The sequence below is a fragment of the Orbicella franksi genome, chromosome 10 (genome assembly GCF_964199315.1).
Source record: "Orbicella franksi chromosome 10, jaOrbFran1.1, whole genome shotgun sequence".
Classification (NCBI taxonomy): domain Eukaryota; kingdom Metazoa; phylum Cnidaria; class Anthozoa; order Scleractinia; family Merulinidae; genus Orbicella; species Orbicella franksi.
This window is the reverse complement of record NC_138154.1, coordinates 8,750,017-8,763,133: the sequence shown is the minus strand read 5'-3', so window position 1 is coordinate 8,763,133 and position 13,117 is coordinate 8,750,017. Positions and strand designations below refer to the sequence as shown.

The window sequence follows — 13,117 nt, the reverse complement described above, 5'->3', positions numbered from 1 at the left end:
TTTTATGTCCTGAAGCGGCCTTGTTTTCGGCTGTATTATGGGGCCCTGGGGCAAGCGATGCAAATTTTGCAGTCATTTTAATAACAAAGCTCCAGCGGAGCCCCATACTCATATAAAAAAGTAAAGGAAACCCATGAATTGATTTTCTCATGGTTATCATGGCTAGCAGTATTGCTCGTCAGTGTGTATCCACGACCAACCGTTCCGCACGTTGTAACGCACTAACTAATGGAATTGTTAGACGTTGTATCAAAGTAAACTAATGCATTGTAAATGAATAACATTCAAGGCAATTACTTTTCTAGGTTGGGAGGGTGGGTAATGATTTGGGCAACACAATGCGTTTGCTCGATCATTTGCATTTGGGCTCAATCTGGGATTATTCTTCTAAAAGTCATTTGCATCTGTGAACAAATCGCTGTTCCAGTTGTGTTTTTAATTAACGACGCTTCTTAAATCAGTCAGTGTAAAGGTAAGTGTTTGCAAACGCTCTTACTTCAGAGATTATTTCAGTGACCGGTGTATTTACACTTAGTGAGTGCGTGCATGTGTTTATGGTCATTCATCAATCGATCTCAAATAGAAGCAGTAAACCTTAGACCTTTAGCTTTAGCTTAACTTCATATATTGGAGCTCATTACATCTGCATCCTCACTCGCATATTCTACTGTCAGTACATGCTTTAAACTAACAACAACCACAGTCGAGAGTAAAATCAGAACGAGTTCATCGATCGACACAAACCAATAATTAGTGGCATACAACTACAACAAATACAAACCAATAATTAGTGGCATACAACTACATCACATACAAACCACTAATTAGTGGCATACAACCAAGTCACATACAAACCAATAATTAGTGCCATACAACTACAACACATACAAATCACTAATAAGTGGCATACAACTACAACACATACAAACCACTAATTAGTGGCATACAACTACAACACATGCAAACCACTAATTACTGTCATACAACTACATCACATACAAACCAATAATTAGTGGCATACAACTATAACACATACAAACCACTAATTAGTGGCATACAACTACAACACATACAAACCACTAATTAGTGGCATACAACTATAACACATACAAACCAATAATAAGTGGCATACAACTACAACACATACAAACCAATAATTAGTGGCATACAATTACAACACATACAAAGCACTAATTAGTGGCATACAACTACAACATACAAACCAATAATTAGTGGCTGCAACTACATCACATACAAACCACTAATTAGTGGCATACAACCACGTCACATACAAACCAATGATTAGTGGCATACAACTACAACACATACAAACCAATAATTAGTGGCATACAACTACAACACAAACAAACCACTAATTAGTGGCATACAACTACAACACATACAAACCAATAATTAGTGGCATACAACTACAACACATACAAACCACTAATTAGTGGCATACAACTACAACACATACAAACCAATAATTAGTGGCATACAACTACAACACATACAAACCACTAATTAGTGGCATACAACTACAACACATACAAACCAATAATTAGTGGCATACAACTACATCGCATACAAACCACTAATTAGTGGCATACAACTACATCACATACAAACCAATAATTAGTGGCATACAACTACATCACATGCAACTCAGAGTATTACTTCGAAACTGTCAAGGAATTATTGATGGATATGTAGTTGCTTGTTATAACCTATAAACTGTAAACTTTTATTAGATGTCACGCAACAAACTTAGTGTCGATCAGCTTGGAAAACTGAAAGTACTGTGGCTGGGCAGCATGACAACTATGTCCAACAGGGAGTTGATCATGGAGGCTGTCGAGTCCACAGGTCTTGATGAAAAAGTGATAGAGGTTGTTAACCATTACTGTACAAAATATTGATCTATTTTAAGTAAAGCTTATTCCTTCTTGCTGGCTATTAAAAAGGGAGTTACATGTTAAATCCAGTCGAGAATTAAACGTAATAAATCAGTGGAAGTTTACGTTATGAATCATTTTTGTTAGAAAATTGTGTTTTTCTTTTTGTTATACTGAGTTGTAGTGTTACAATGTAAAGGGTCTTGGTAGCATTGATTTCATTTGCTTTATCAGCACACAATCTAAATTTCACTTTCTGCGTGGCAGAACTGGATTGGGAATGAAAAAAAAGGAGAGGCCTCGCAGTGAAAGAAGCAAGCCACCAGCTAGGGAGGCGAAAACTTACATCGAGGGAAAGCTAAGAAAGAAATCGGCTTTCTCTATCTTCAAGAGTGAGTTTTTGGGAAAGGAGGGTAAGTGGTCATGCTGTTTGTTTAATTTTCTTGTGGGCTTTTGGGCTGAAAAGGTTCGAGAGCTAATCCCACTACTTTATCTCAACTAGCCAAAACAATGATGGCAGAAGGGGTAAGCGTGGCAGAGCTACAAAGGAGAGGCAATGTGGCATACCAGAGTCTTGATGCTAAGGAGCGTGAAATGTATCAGAAAAGGGCAGATGATGCAAACAGCAACAACCAAGTTAAAGAATCTGCAGTTTCTCATACCAAACTGGTCCGAAAAATTGTTTCCAACATACATGCAAATGTAAGGATACAGTTATTGCGCATGTTGAGATAAGCATATGTCTGTGATCCACTCTCTCCTATTAAGTCCATGTCACACGAAAGGAAGATGATCCTAGCACTAGTTGATTCCTGGAAAATGTGTCGTGTTTATTGAGGTCAAGCACGCGTTGTAATAGACATAAAGGTAACCAAGAACAAGTTTGAGTAGGTAGGAGAGTTAATTGAGACCAACTGAGTACTAAAACAAGTAGATCAGCTTCCATGGATGGTACCCCCGATGATTCCAGTGCTAAAATAATCGTCCCTCCATAGTTCGTATTTAACCAGTATATTTAGGAGAAAGGAAATGTTTCTTCTGGATATGTCTTTACAATTATACGGTCTTTGCTTACTTCCTCGATACTCACATAAGTTACACGTTACTATGACAGATGCAGAAACTTGACGAACTGGGTTGTCAATCCATTTGGATAGGCTTTGCGGGGCTCAACGTCAGCGACTGTATTCACCGCAAATGGCAGATCTCGCCGAAGACAAGACGTTAACCAACTTCGTTGTTTCTGCCATGGTAAACAAACTCGGTGAGTATGATTTGTTTACCATGGCTAGTATGTACCAACCCGTAAATAACAAATAAAAATAGTATTGAATTAAAGACGATCATCATCTGTTTATATTTGTACTTTTCTCTGTGAGAATTTTTAGTGGCAGCGCTCAGGGTAGTTCATGTCAATTCAGAGTTACATACATATTCGGGAAGCAAACTATGAATACAATTTAAAATAAAAATAAGGGAAAAAAAGGAAGATGCCTCTAGAAAAGGAAGTTAAGATGTTAACCCTATATATGAAAACTCCCTTAAAAAAGTACAATAAATCAAAATGAAAATTAATTTCTCTTTACTTTAGTTTCCTCTGGCTTCTAAAGAACACATTTGTGTACATTGCCTGTATTACTTATTTGTATGTGGATTGTTTTAGCCAAAGCACAAATGGATGAAAATACTCCCACCACATCGAAGGGAAAGAAAACCAGTTCAGGTGCTTGCAGTGACATTCCCAGTGAATCAGGTGCGTACAAGCTGGCCTATAGTGTCTTTGATGAGCAATCTTGCAACTCTTCTATAATTTTATACAGGGTGTTCAATAGATGCCTTCTGAAGTGCAGTTGACTTTCGCTTGTTTTGCCATAGTTAGAAAGAGAGTACATTCATCTCGGTTAATCACTCTAAAATGTTTGTAACAGTTCAAATTATTAAATTTTTAACAGTTCAAATGCCAAAGATAGAAGCAACAATTACCAAGGCTAGGGGCTCCAAGAGGAAAGAAGACAGCTCAATCGCTTCTGATGTACCAGGTACGTACTGGCTTAAAGGAAGTATCCTACCTCATAACTAAAAGGCGTAATTTTTGGTGTCCATAATAAGATCTTACATTTCAAAGTTTCTTATGAAAGATTTCTTATGTATTATTTCTTTTTGCCTTCTCCATTATATGTTCAGGCTCAACGGAACATGAAAACCTAAAGGAATTATTGCACATGTAGACTCAAACGTTCCTGGTCCTCATGCACTTAGAGAAGGTTAGTCCCCTGTGTTTACTTTGCCTGCTGATTACCAGTCAGGCTTGATATATTTCATGCTCACGGGTCGAAGGGGAAATAAATGGAAGTATTTCGTTTTGTTGTTGTTGTCAAAAAATGTCATATATACAGTCAAAAACAACCTTAATGACATCTGCTTAGAACGAAAAACAAAACATGCTAATTACACACAGTTTTCCTGGTGCTAACCCATACGTTCTCTCCTAATTAATCCGTCTAATATGAGCACTCCGATATTTGCGAACGTATTTTCTTGTTACAACAGAAACCAAAATATGGGTTGTACTATAGTACAATAACAGCCCTGTGTAAATGTTTTTATTTTAGGTGATCTGGTTCACATGCTTGACCAAGAGAGCTGTGCGGTGGGAGAGGCGACAGTAACATCCCAAGAAAAAGTCCACGGCAGAGACATTCTGCAAGGTTGGGTTCCTCTCATGGTCACTGAAATTCTACCTTCCATCAGACCGTGGCTGGAATATCCAACCCACTCGGGCGAGGTGGAGAGCAGCAGTTTTGTTGCCTGGCCCGAGCAGTATCTAAGCAAGAGAGGAGAAAAGCAGCATTTCAGTAAGGAGGTAGAGGTGTTAAAGGATCCTCTACATCCAGATAGAGATGTAAGCCCGCATACGTTAGTCTCCCGTGACAGGCAATTAAGGGGGAGGATTAAGGCTACCTAGTGGTAGAATATGTCCTTCGTCCACATTTTGAAGGGCCTTTAACACTTTATTCTAAAACAAAGAGACAAAAGCAAGACAAAGAGGATCATTGTTAAAGGTCATGAAATAATAAATGGATAAGTGGATAATAAATATGGCTTGTTACGATATTTTCATTTATGATTTGTCCACAATCAAAAGATTATCTCTTGCCACAATATAGCAACTTCTTTGCTACGTTAAGTGGTGCTATTTGCCTAGCACACAACAGTCTTAAAAACGTTGTTAATTTACTGTAACCGTGTCTACCTAAAAAAAGTTATAGCTGATTACGATTTATAACGATTGAACAATGCACAAAATCGAAAAAATCTAAACATGAAATTAAAGCTTAAATGGGCACCTTCATTGGGGTGCTGCTGTATTCATAGTAGATTTATAGTACCATACAAACACATGTACTCATGTACTGAACGTGCCTTTTTGATGATCACAGTTTATAAATGGAAAACGGGTTTATGCCATATGCTATGTTAAGGTATTTGGTTCAAGACTGAATCACGCAAGGTCAGACCTGTTATGAAATCAGTAGCAGAAATTCGAGTGTACTGGTAATAAATAAGTAGCTTGGAAAAGAGACAACATTTCACTTGATGTAAATTAGTAAACAGTTCATTAAAGAAAATTGACATTTGCTTTGATTGTTACGTCTTTTGGCATTTGATAAGCACTCTATATTTGATTCGAAAGATTGCTTTTTTTTAAGAGAATACACCCGACTTCTCATGGTAAGGGCTTGTAATGGTGGCGCTAACTAACTTCGGGCAGATTTTACATAGAACATCTTTTTCTAAACAGTGATTACCTTTTTTATATATTTCTTATATGATTGCTTAATGAGGTGATGAGACCGTACTTTGTGTTTGAACTTACGATGCCCCTTAACTACATTTTCATCAACATCTTGTTTCAAAGAAAGCGAAGCTGCGGTACTAAATGAAAATGTGACACCTCTAAACGATAGTCAAAACAGTTCAATCAAGCCAAGTTCCAAGCTGCTGGTAACTGAGCGACGGAAGAGCATACCAATAAAAGAAAAGACAAGCTTGGAGGTTAGCTGAAAGTCCGTTTGGTTTTAAAAAAAAGTTAATTCAGGAATTAAATAATGGAGACAAAGCTACAAAGATACAGAATGGTTCTTTTATCGGTGGGGGATTCAAGGTGGTGCAAGCACTCAACAACCGCCAAAGTAGCCTGGGTTTGAATTCCAGAACCAGTTTCATAGGTGGGTTGTATTTGTTGTTGCATGGTTCCCATACTTGTTCTGAGGTTTTTCTCAGGGTTCACTGGTTTTCCGCCCTCTGCAAAAACCAGCCCTTTTAATTCTATTGCGATCGTGAATTTGAGGGCGACTGGATTGTCAGACGGAATACTGTTTAATGTCAACTTATGTTTTTTATCAGAAGGTGTAATCTGCATTCAGCAGTAAGCACCAAACATGTTTAGGGCGTAACGAGCCACAGCATTTATGGAATACCGTATCACAAACTTTGTTGATGTGCCACGTACTTGAGAAGTTCAGGCCAGAACGTTTGATTAAAATGGAACCAGAATACATCAACTCTTGGTTGACTTCAATACTACAACATAAATCCAAAAGGTTAAATCTAAGCTTTTTGGCCCTGGTTGAATTGAAATTTGTTTGAGACCAAAATAAATGGCATTATATTAGTGCCCAGGCTCCTAACATAACATGCTGACTTTTTCCGTACCCTTACTTTAAAATTTCAAAACATTACTAGGCTCTCACTTTATTGCACCCACAAATTAGGGGGGTGGTCTATCTTCTAAGGCTTTGACTACACCAACCTGAACCTTTTCCAGACTATTAGGTTCTGACAGCCAGAATCTTCCAAAAAAACCTTTGAGCGAAAATGGCACCATTGTACTTCAGCAATCATTCAACTTGAATGCCCCTGGATAGCTCAAAAGGTTATGAACAAAGTATTGTTGCTCGGACTTTGTTAAATTTTTCATTATTTTTGAAAATAAACGGCTTTTTATACTAGTGCCCAGTCCCCCAATGAAAGTAAATTCTTATTTTCTGCTTTTGTTTTAAAAAATCTCAACAAGCTCAGACACAGAAATAAAACTTATAATAGTCTTAACACTATAACACTAATGCCAGTTTCCTAGATACTGTAAAAAGTGGTGCCATTTTGCTAAAAAGAAATGAGCTATAAATAGCCCTGACAGGTCACGTGACAATACATGAGACCAGGAAATATTTAAGTTGCCGAAATTCGTGCCCCTAAAGATATCCCAAAATTATAAGGTGTTTCGTTAAATGCTTAAAAAATTAGACCACCCCCTCACTTTTCTCATGACAAGTTTACAGCCAGGCCTTTGTTACCATTGTCACACTGAGAGGTAATATCCAAATGGGGATGAATCGATAGGAGATTTCTACTGTACATCTCAATGTTACTGAATTTGAACCATGACTGAAAAGTGAGGTTAATTTTGTGATTTTAAACAACTAAGCGATATAAAGTACACATACGGATTTCTACTATACACCCCAAGTTTACTTTATTTTAAACACGACTGAAAAGCGGGGTTAACTTCCTGATTTTCAACTACTAAGAGATAATAAATAAATAATAATAAAATATTTATATAGCGCCAATATCCTAAAAGTTCAAAAGCGCTTTACAGTTAGAAATATTAAAAACACTTAAGACAAATAAAGTAAAAATAAAAAAATGTCGCTAAAAAGTTATAAAAATGCTTTCTTAAAAAGGAACGTTTTTAGTTTATGTTTAAAAAGGGACACTGAGGAGCTGTTCTTGATGTCAGATGGAAGAGTGTTCCAAAGTGTAGGAGCTGCTACAGAGAAAGATCTTGCGCCATATGTTTTCAAATTGAAGTGCGGAATGGAAAGAAGTTCTTTAGAAGATGAACGTAGCTGACGAGACGGAGTGTAAGGAGTGAGAAGATCACGAACGTATGAAGGTGCCAGATCGTTTAGGGCCTTGTACATGATGAGTAGAATTTTAAAGATATTTTAAAGATATAAAGTACATACACAGATTTCTACTATACACCCCAAGTTCACTTTATTTTAAACACAACTGAAAAGCGAGGTTAACTTCGTGATTTTAAACTACTAAGAGATATAAAGTACATACACAGACTTGTAGTATACACCCCAAGTTCACTTTATTTTAAACACGACTGAAAAGCGTGGTTAATTTAGTGATTGTAAACTACTAAGTGATATAAGGTACATACACAGACTTCTACTCTACACCCCAAGTTCACTTTATGTTAAACACCACTGAAAAGCGAGGTTAATTTCCTGATTTTCAACTACTAAACCATATAAAGTACATACACAGATTTCTACTATACACCCCAAGTTCACTTTATTTTAAACATGACTGAAAAGTGGGGTTAACTTCGTGATATTCAACTACTAAGCAATATAAAGTACATGCAATGACTTCTACTATAAAACCCAAGTTCATTTTATTTTAAACATGACTGAAAAGCAGGATTAACTTCGTGATTTTCAACTACTAAGAGATATAAAGTACTTACGCAGATTTCTACTATACACCAGAAGTTCACTTTATTTTAAACACGACTGAAAAGCGGGGTTAATTTTGTGATTTTCAACTACTAAGAGATATAAAGTACATACACAGATTTCTACTATACACCCCAAGTTCACTTTATTTTAAACACGACTGAAAAGCCAGGTTAACTTCATGATTTTAAACTACTAAGCGATATAAAGTACATGCAATGACTTCTACTATACAACCCAAGTTCATTTTATTTTAAACATGACTGAAAAGCAGGATTAACTTCGTGATTTTCAACTACTAAGAGATATAAAGTACTTACGCAGATTTCTACTATACACCAGAAGTTCACTTTATTTTAAACATGACTGAAAAGCGAGGTTAATTTCCTGATTTTCAACTACTAAACCATATAAAGTACATACACAGATTTCTACTCTACACCCCAAGTTCACTTTATTTTAAACACGACTGAAAAGCGGGGCTAATTTCGTGATTTTAAACTACTAAACGATACAAAGTACATACACAGACTTGTACTATACACCCCAAGTTCACTTTATGTTAAACACGACTGAAAAGTGTGGTTAATTTAGTGATTTTAAACTACTAAGCGAGGAAGGTACATACATAGACTTCTACTCTACACCCCAAGTTCACTTTATGTTAAACACGACTGAAAAGCGAGGTTAATTTCCTGATTTTCAACTACTAAACCATATAAAGTACATACACAGATTTCTACTATACACCCCAAGTTCACTTTATTTTAAACACGACTGAAAAGCGGGGCTAATTTCGTGATTTAAACTACTAAGCGAGACACTACATACACAGATTTCTACTATACACCCCAAGTTCACTTTATTTTAGACACAACTGAAAAACGCGACTAATTTCATGATTTTAAACTACTAAGCGATATAAAGTACATACACAGACTTGTACTATACACCCCAAGTTCACTTTATGTTAAACACGACTGATAAGCGGGGTTAAGCGATTTAGAAGGTAGTACAAATGCACAGACCGTTGATTGTGGGCAGTCATTCGCAGGTTACATGGTGGGCTTTCGGCCAATGAAAATGAAGGAAAAAAAAGGCATATAATGATAATTGTATATATTCCCCTGGTGAAATTCCCCAGTTTGCGAAATTTGCAATTAATGTTCAGGCGTTTTCAGCAGGATAGATCTTTTTAATTGATTTGAACAAACATTTTGAACAGACTAACCAGATTTCAACATTGACAGATTTATTTTAACGTTTAAAAGCGTAGAACTGAGCCTCGTGTAAAAACATTCGAATTGTAATAAAAACAATAGCCTCAGGTCGTGAAAATATGCAGGAATATATGACCTGTTGTTACTTCTCGGAAGAGATCGCGTCCAATGACAAACTTCTGTGCATATTTTTGCGTCAAATTTTAGGCTATTGTTTGTATGTATGTCAAAAAGGAGGCGAGTGTTTTTTTCTAGAGAATCTTCCCATAATTCAGCGTTGGTTATAAGAGGTCATGGGTTCGATTCCCATTGAGGACTTAGATTTCGAATTGTCTGACGCTTGTGACGCGATTGACATTACATCGTTTTATTTTCTAGTAGTAATTTAAATACTAAAATGGACTTCTTGGTGACTATGTTTGACTAGTTGGCTAGAATCTTTTTTCAGTATTTATATAATAAATAAGACTTAGAATAGGGCCTGGACTCGGCTTATTACAAAAAAAAATTGTATACAATAGGCAATGCTGCCATCCTCATTATCACTGTTCATCAGTAACGTTTAATACATCCCATTATCGAGATCTTCGTCACTAAAATCGTTCTCGTCATCATCGCTGGCATTATCTTCAAAAACAACCTCCTCATGAATTGTTTCAGAGTCAACAAAATCAGCCATGTAATTCCTAATTTGCCGTGAAGGGGTACACAACTGGTTAAATAGATTACATGCTGTGGACAGATGTACACGCTCATAATTAAGATCCCTTTTCAAAACTGAGAGCAGACCTTTTAACAAGTTAGAAGTTTCACATTGCTCATATGATCTCAATGTAGAAAGGCGGCTTTCCAGCAGTAGACATTCATTGAAAAAAGTGGTAATTACATTAGCCATTTCTTCTTTCAAATACTGGGTCTCTAACTAAGGTGTGGGCGTCAACAGCAGCTCGTTTAACAACCAAAGGAAACTGATCGTCATCTGGGAAGTTAATTGAGTAGATACTACTGCTGACAACACTTGCTTCTTCCCAAGTGAGGGGTTTGAATGAAGAGTGCCCCTTTTGGTTAAGGATTTCAACAGAGGAGTTATATTTCTTAAGTTGTTTCTTTAAGTTGCTGGTTTCGCTGGTGATACTTTTCGCCAACCGTTTTGCTTGAGCCTGTCCATCTGAAAAAGGAATGTCAAAAAATAATCAGCAAAACCCATCCAAAAGTAATCAAATTGAAAACGTCTTACTTAAAGGTCCAAGATTACGTAGAATTCTTTATATCTGACAATAATGGTGCGCAAAATAGTTCCAATGATTCGAGGTACTGCAGCTGGAGGTGAGAAATAAATGTGTTTTTTCAAGGACATACTTCTCTCACCTGTTCCAATCGTATGTATTATAGCTACCCCACACTCCTGAACAAGCAAAATATACCTGTATATTTCTTCTTTAGGGAAAGGAGAAACCAACGTCTTCTACCAGAAACAAGCATCATATCCAGAGTCTGCTTTGCTTTAACCGCTTCGGTGGTGATCAAACTAGACTGATACTGAGCATCTGATGGCAACCAACGTGTTTGGATATTATTCTGGTGTTCCATCTTGAGGAGGCATTCATTGATACTGTAAAAAAAAAAGTTAAAAAAAAAAGAACGGAAAAAGGGTCTCAGTACTTGGAACAAATTGAAAAGAGAGAACAGTTTTTTTTAATTGCTATTTGAAGAAAACACCGCCTCTTGTTTATACTAACTTGTTCATAAGTCCAATGAGGTGAAGAGTTTGCGAACCACCCGCACCACTCGCAAGACTGTCACTGTGTGTGAGAAACAATACAAAACAAACAAACTATTACTATCACCATCACTATCACCGTCACCCTCGCTACGTTCACTGTCACTGCAACCGTCACTATTAAAAAGTATTCTTTATTATTTTTATAAGTAATATTATAAAGATTAACGTTGACCCAGCCGTTTTGGACCATAAAATGTAGGGGTCGTCGGCACATTCAATATCGTTTTAGGAGTCATGTAAGGTTGCCCTATCTTCCTTGTTCTTTAGTTGTTCTTTAACACTTAAGGAAGTTTCCCAAGTAGACTAACTAGGTACTTCTGTATTATTTTGGTCATTTGTTTGTTTCTTGCATGACTTATAAAACATAAAACAAAAACGGACCTTAGAAAGCTTTATGAAAATAAACAAATATAATGTTCTCTTACCGTGTCAAATAGTATTGCTGTAAGAGGGGAAAATAGGATAATACCCATGCATGAGGTCCCAAGTCAACTGTAAAGAAACAAGACAATCTAGTGCTACATAAAGCCATTTTCAACGACATACACTGCATAATAACATAGGGCCTTATTGAGGTCTATTGAACCAACAAGACAAGTGATTGACTAAAAAAAAAATCTATATTCACGTACACTTAACTGTGTACTCTATGTTGCAAAATAAGCTATAAAAATTATGTAGGAAAAATAGTTATGGAAAAACATACCGTTATCTGCGTTTGACTTCTTAAGAATATCTGCTTCATTTTCCTTCCATTGTAAAATCATTTGCTTTGTCAATGGAAGTAGACAATAAACAATACAATATCTCTGTACATGTAAATTTAATCAAACAAAAGGTGATAATGCTCACAAATGATCTTTAAAATAAAATGCACTCAACTGAATGTCTCGAAGATACAAGCTGGAAGTTGTCAAGAGTTGTACCATTAACAATTCCTTATTTGTCCTTTACACACCCAGCCAGGTAACCTAGCCCAACCAAAGTACATAAAAACAGAAAAAGAAAAAAAAAGAAAACAAACTTATTAGGTGGCTTTTTCTGAAGTTCGTCCAATTCCATTTTGGCAGAGTTAGAAAGGTCAGAAATTCTCTTGCTCTGATTTATTAGAAGTGAGACTGCAGGTGTTACAAGCAAAGATAGAAAGGCAGATCGGTATTTGAAATCACCTACAGTGCGAATATGCTGGAAAGAAATATTCATTGCTTTCTCCAAGTCAAAATGCATTGCAGTAACTATAATTATAGAAGGATAGATGGATAGATGCATGATGGATACTTGGTAAAGTTAAATACTTTAATATGCACCACAGTTTATGTTGTCCTACCTATTCTGGATTTAAGCCTTTTTGCAAGGTAGAATAAAGCATCGGACAATACATCCTCCCTATGACTTGATGACATCTCCTTGGTCATCTTTCTAAATAGGCCAAGGTATGACCAAAGCCTCTCCAACATTTCTCCATCAACCAAACCCCATCCTTCCAATCTACATGGACTATACAGCAGCTACATGTATAGGTACAAAAAAAATGTAGATTTACAATCATATTATTAGATTGAATTTGTAAAATTTAAATTTAAATTTTTGTATATAATTCATACTTTTTAGATTTTGTAATTGTAAATTCTATGCCTGTAATTTCTTTATTGACTTTTTTGATGCTCTTTATACTGGTCACCG

The 13,117-nt window shown here is 36.3% G+C and overlaps 2 protein-coding genes and 1 long non-coding RNA gene across 3 annotated transcripts; 2 read left to right on the top strand and 1 right to left on the bottom strand.

Annotated features, from left to right (window-relative positions):
* The first annotated feature begins 2,175 nt into the window (after positions 1 to 2,175).
* Positions 2,176 to 2,630, top strand: LOC145501135 (uncharacterized). Its single transcript, XM_081480691.1, has 2 exons — positions 2,176 to 2,308; positions 2,398 to 2,630. Exons 1-2 carry the CDS (start codon positions 2,176 to 2,178, stop codon positions 2,628 to 2,630), a joined length of 366 nt encoding a protein of 121 aa, XP_081336817.1.
* A 462-nt stretch (positions 2,631 to 3,092) lies between these two features.
* On the top strand, positions 3,093 to 5,222 carry LOC145501149 (uncharacterized). The gene is made up of 4 exons (XR_014051190.1): positions 3,093 to 3,159; positions 3,559 to 3,648; positions 3,848 to 3,934; positions 4,080 to 5,222. It is a non-coding gene; the product is annotated as an uncharacterized LOC145501149 (long non-coding RNA).
* A 2,736-nt stretch (positions 5,223 to 7,958) lies between these two features.
* LOC145499782 (uncharacterized) lies at positions 7,959 to 12,844 on the bottom strand. The gene is made up of 6 exons (XM_081479310.1): positions 12,762 to 12,844; positions 12,141 to 12,243; positions 11,860 to 11,926; positions 11,391 to 11,453; positions 11,076 to 11,263; positions 7,959 to 10,819 (listed from the first exon to the last, which is right to left on the bottom strand). The coding sequence occupies exons 2-6, from the start codon at positions 12,199 to 12,201 to the stop codon at positions 10,539 to 10,541; spliced, it is 660 nt and encodes a 219-aa protein (XP_081335436.1). The 5' UTR covers positions 12,202 to 12,243; positions 12,762 to 12,844; the 3' UTR covers positions 7,959 to 10,538.
* Positions 12,845 to 13,117: the final 273 nt, after the last annotated feature.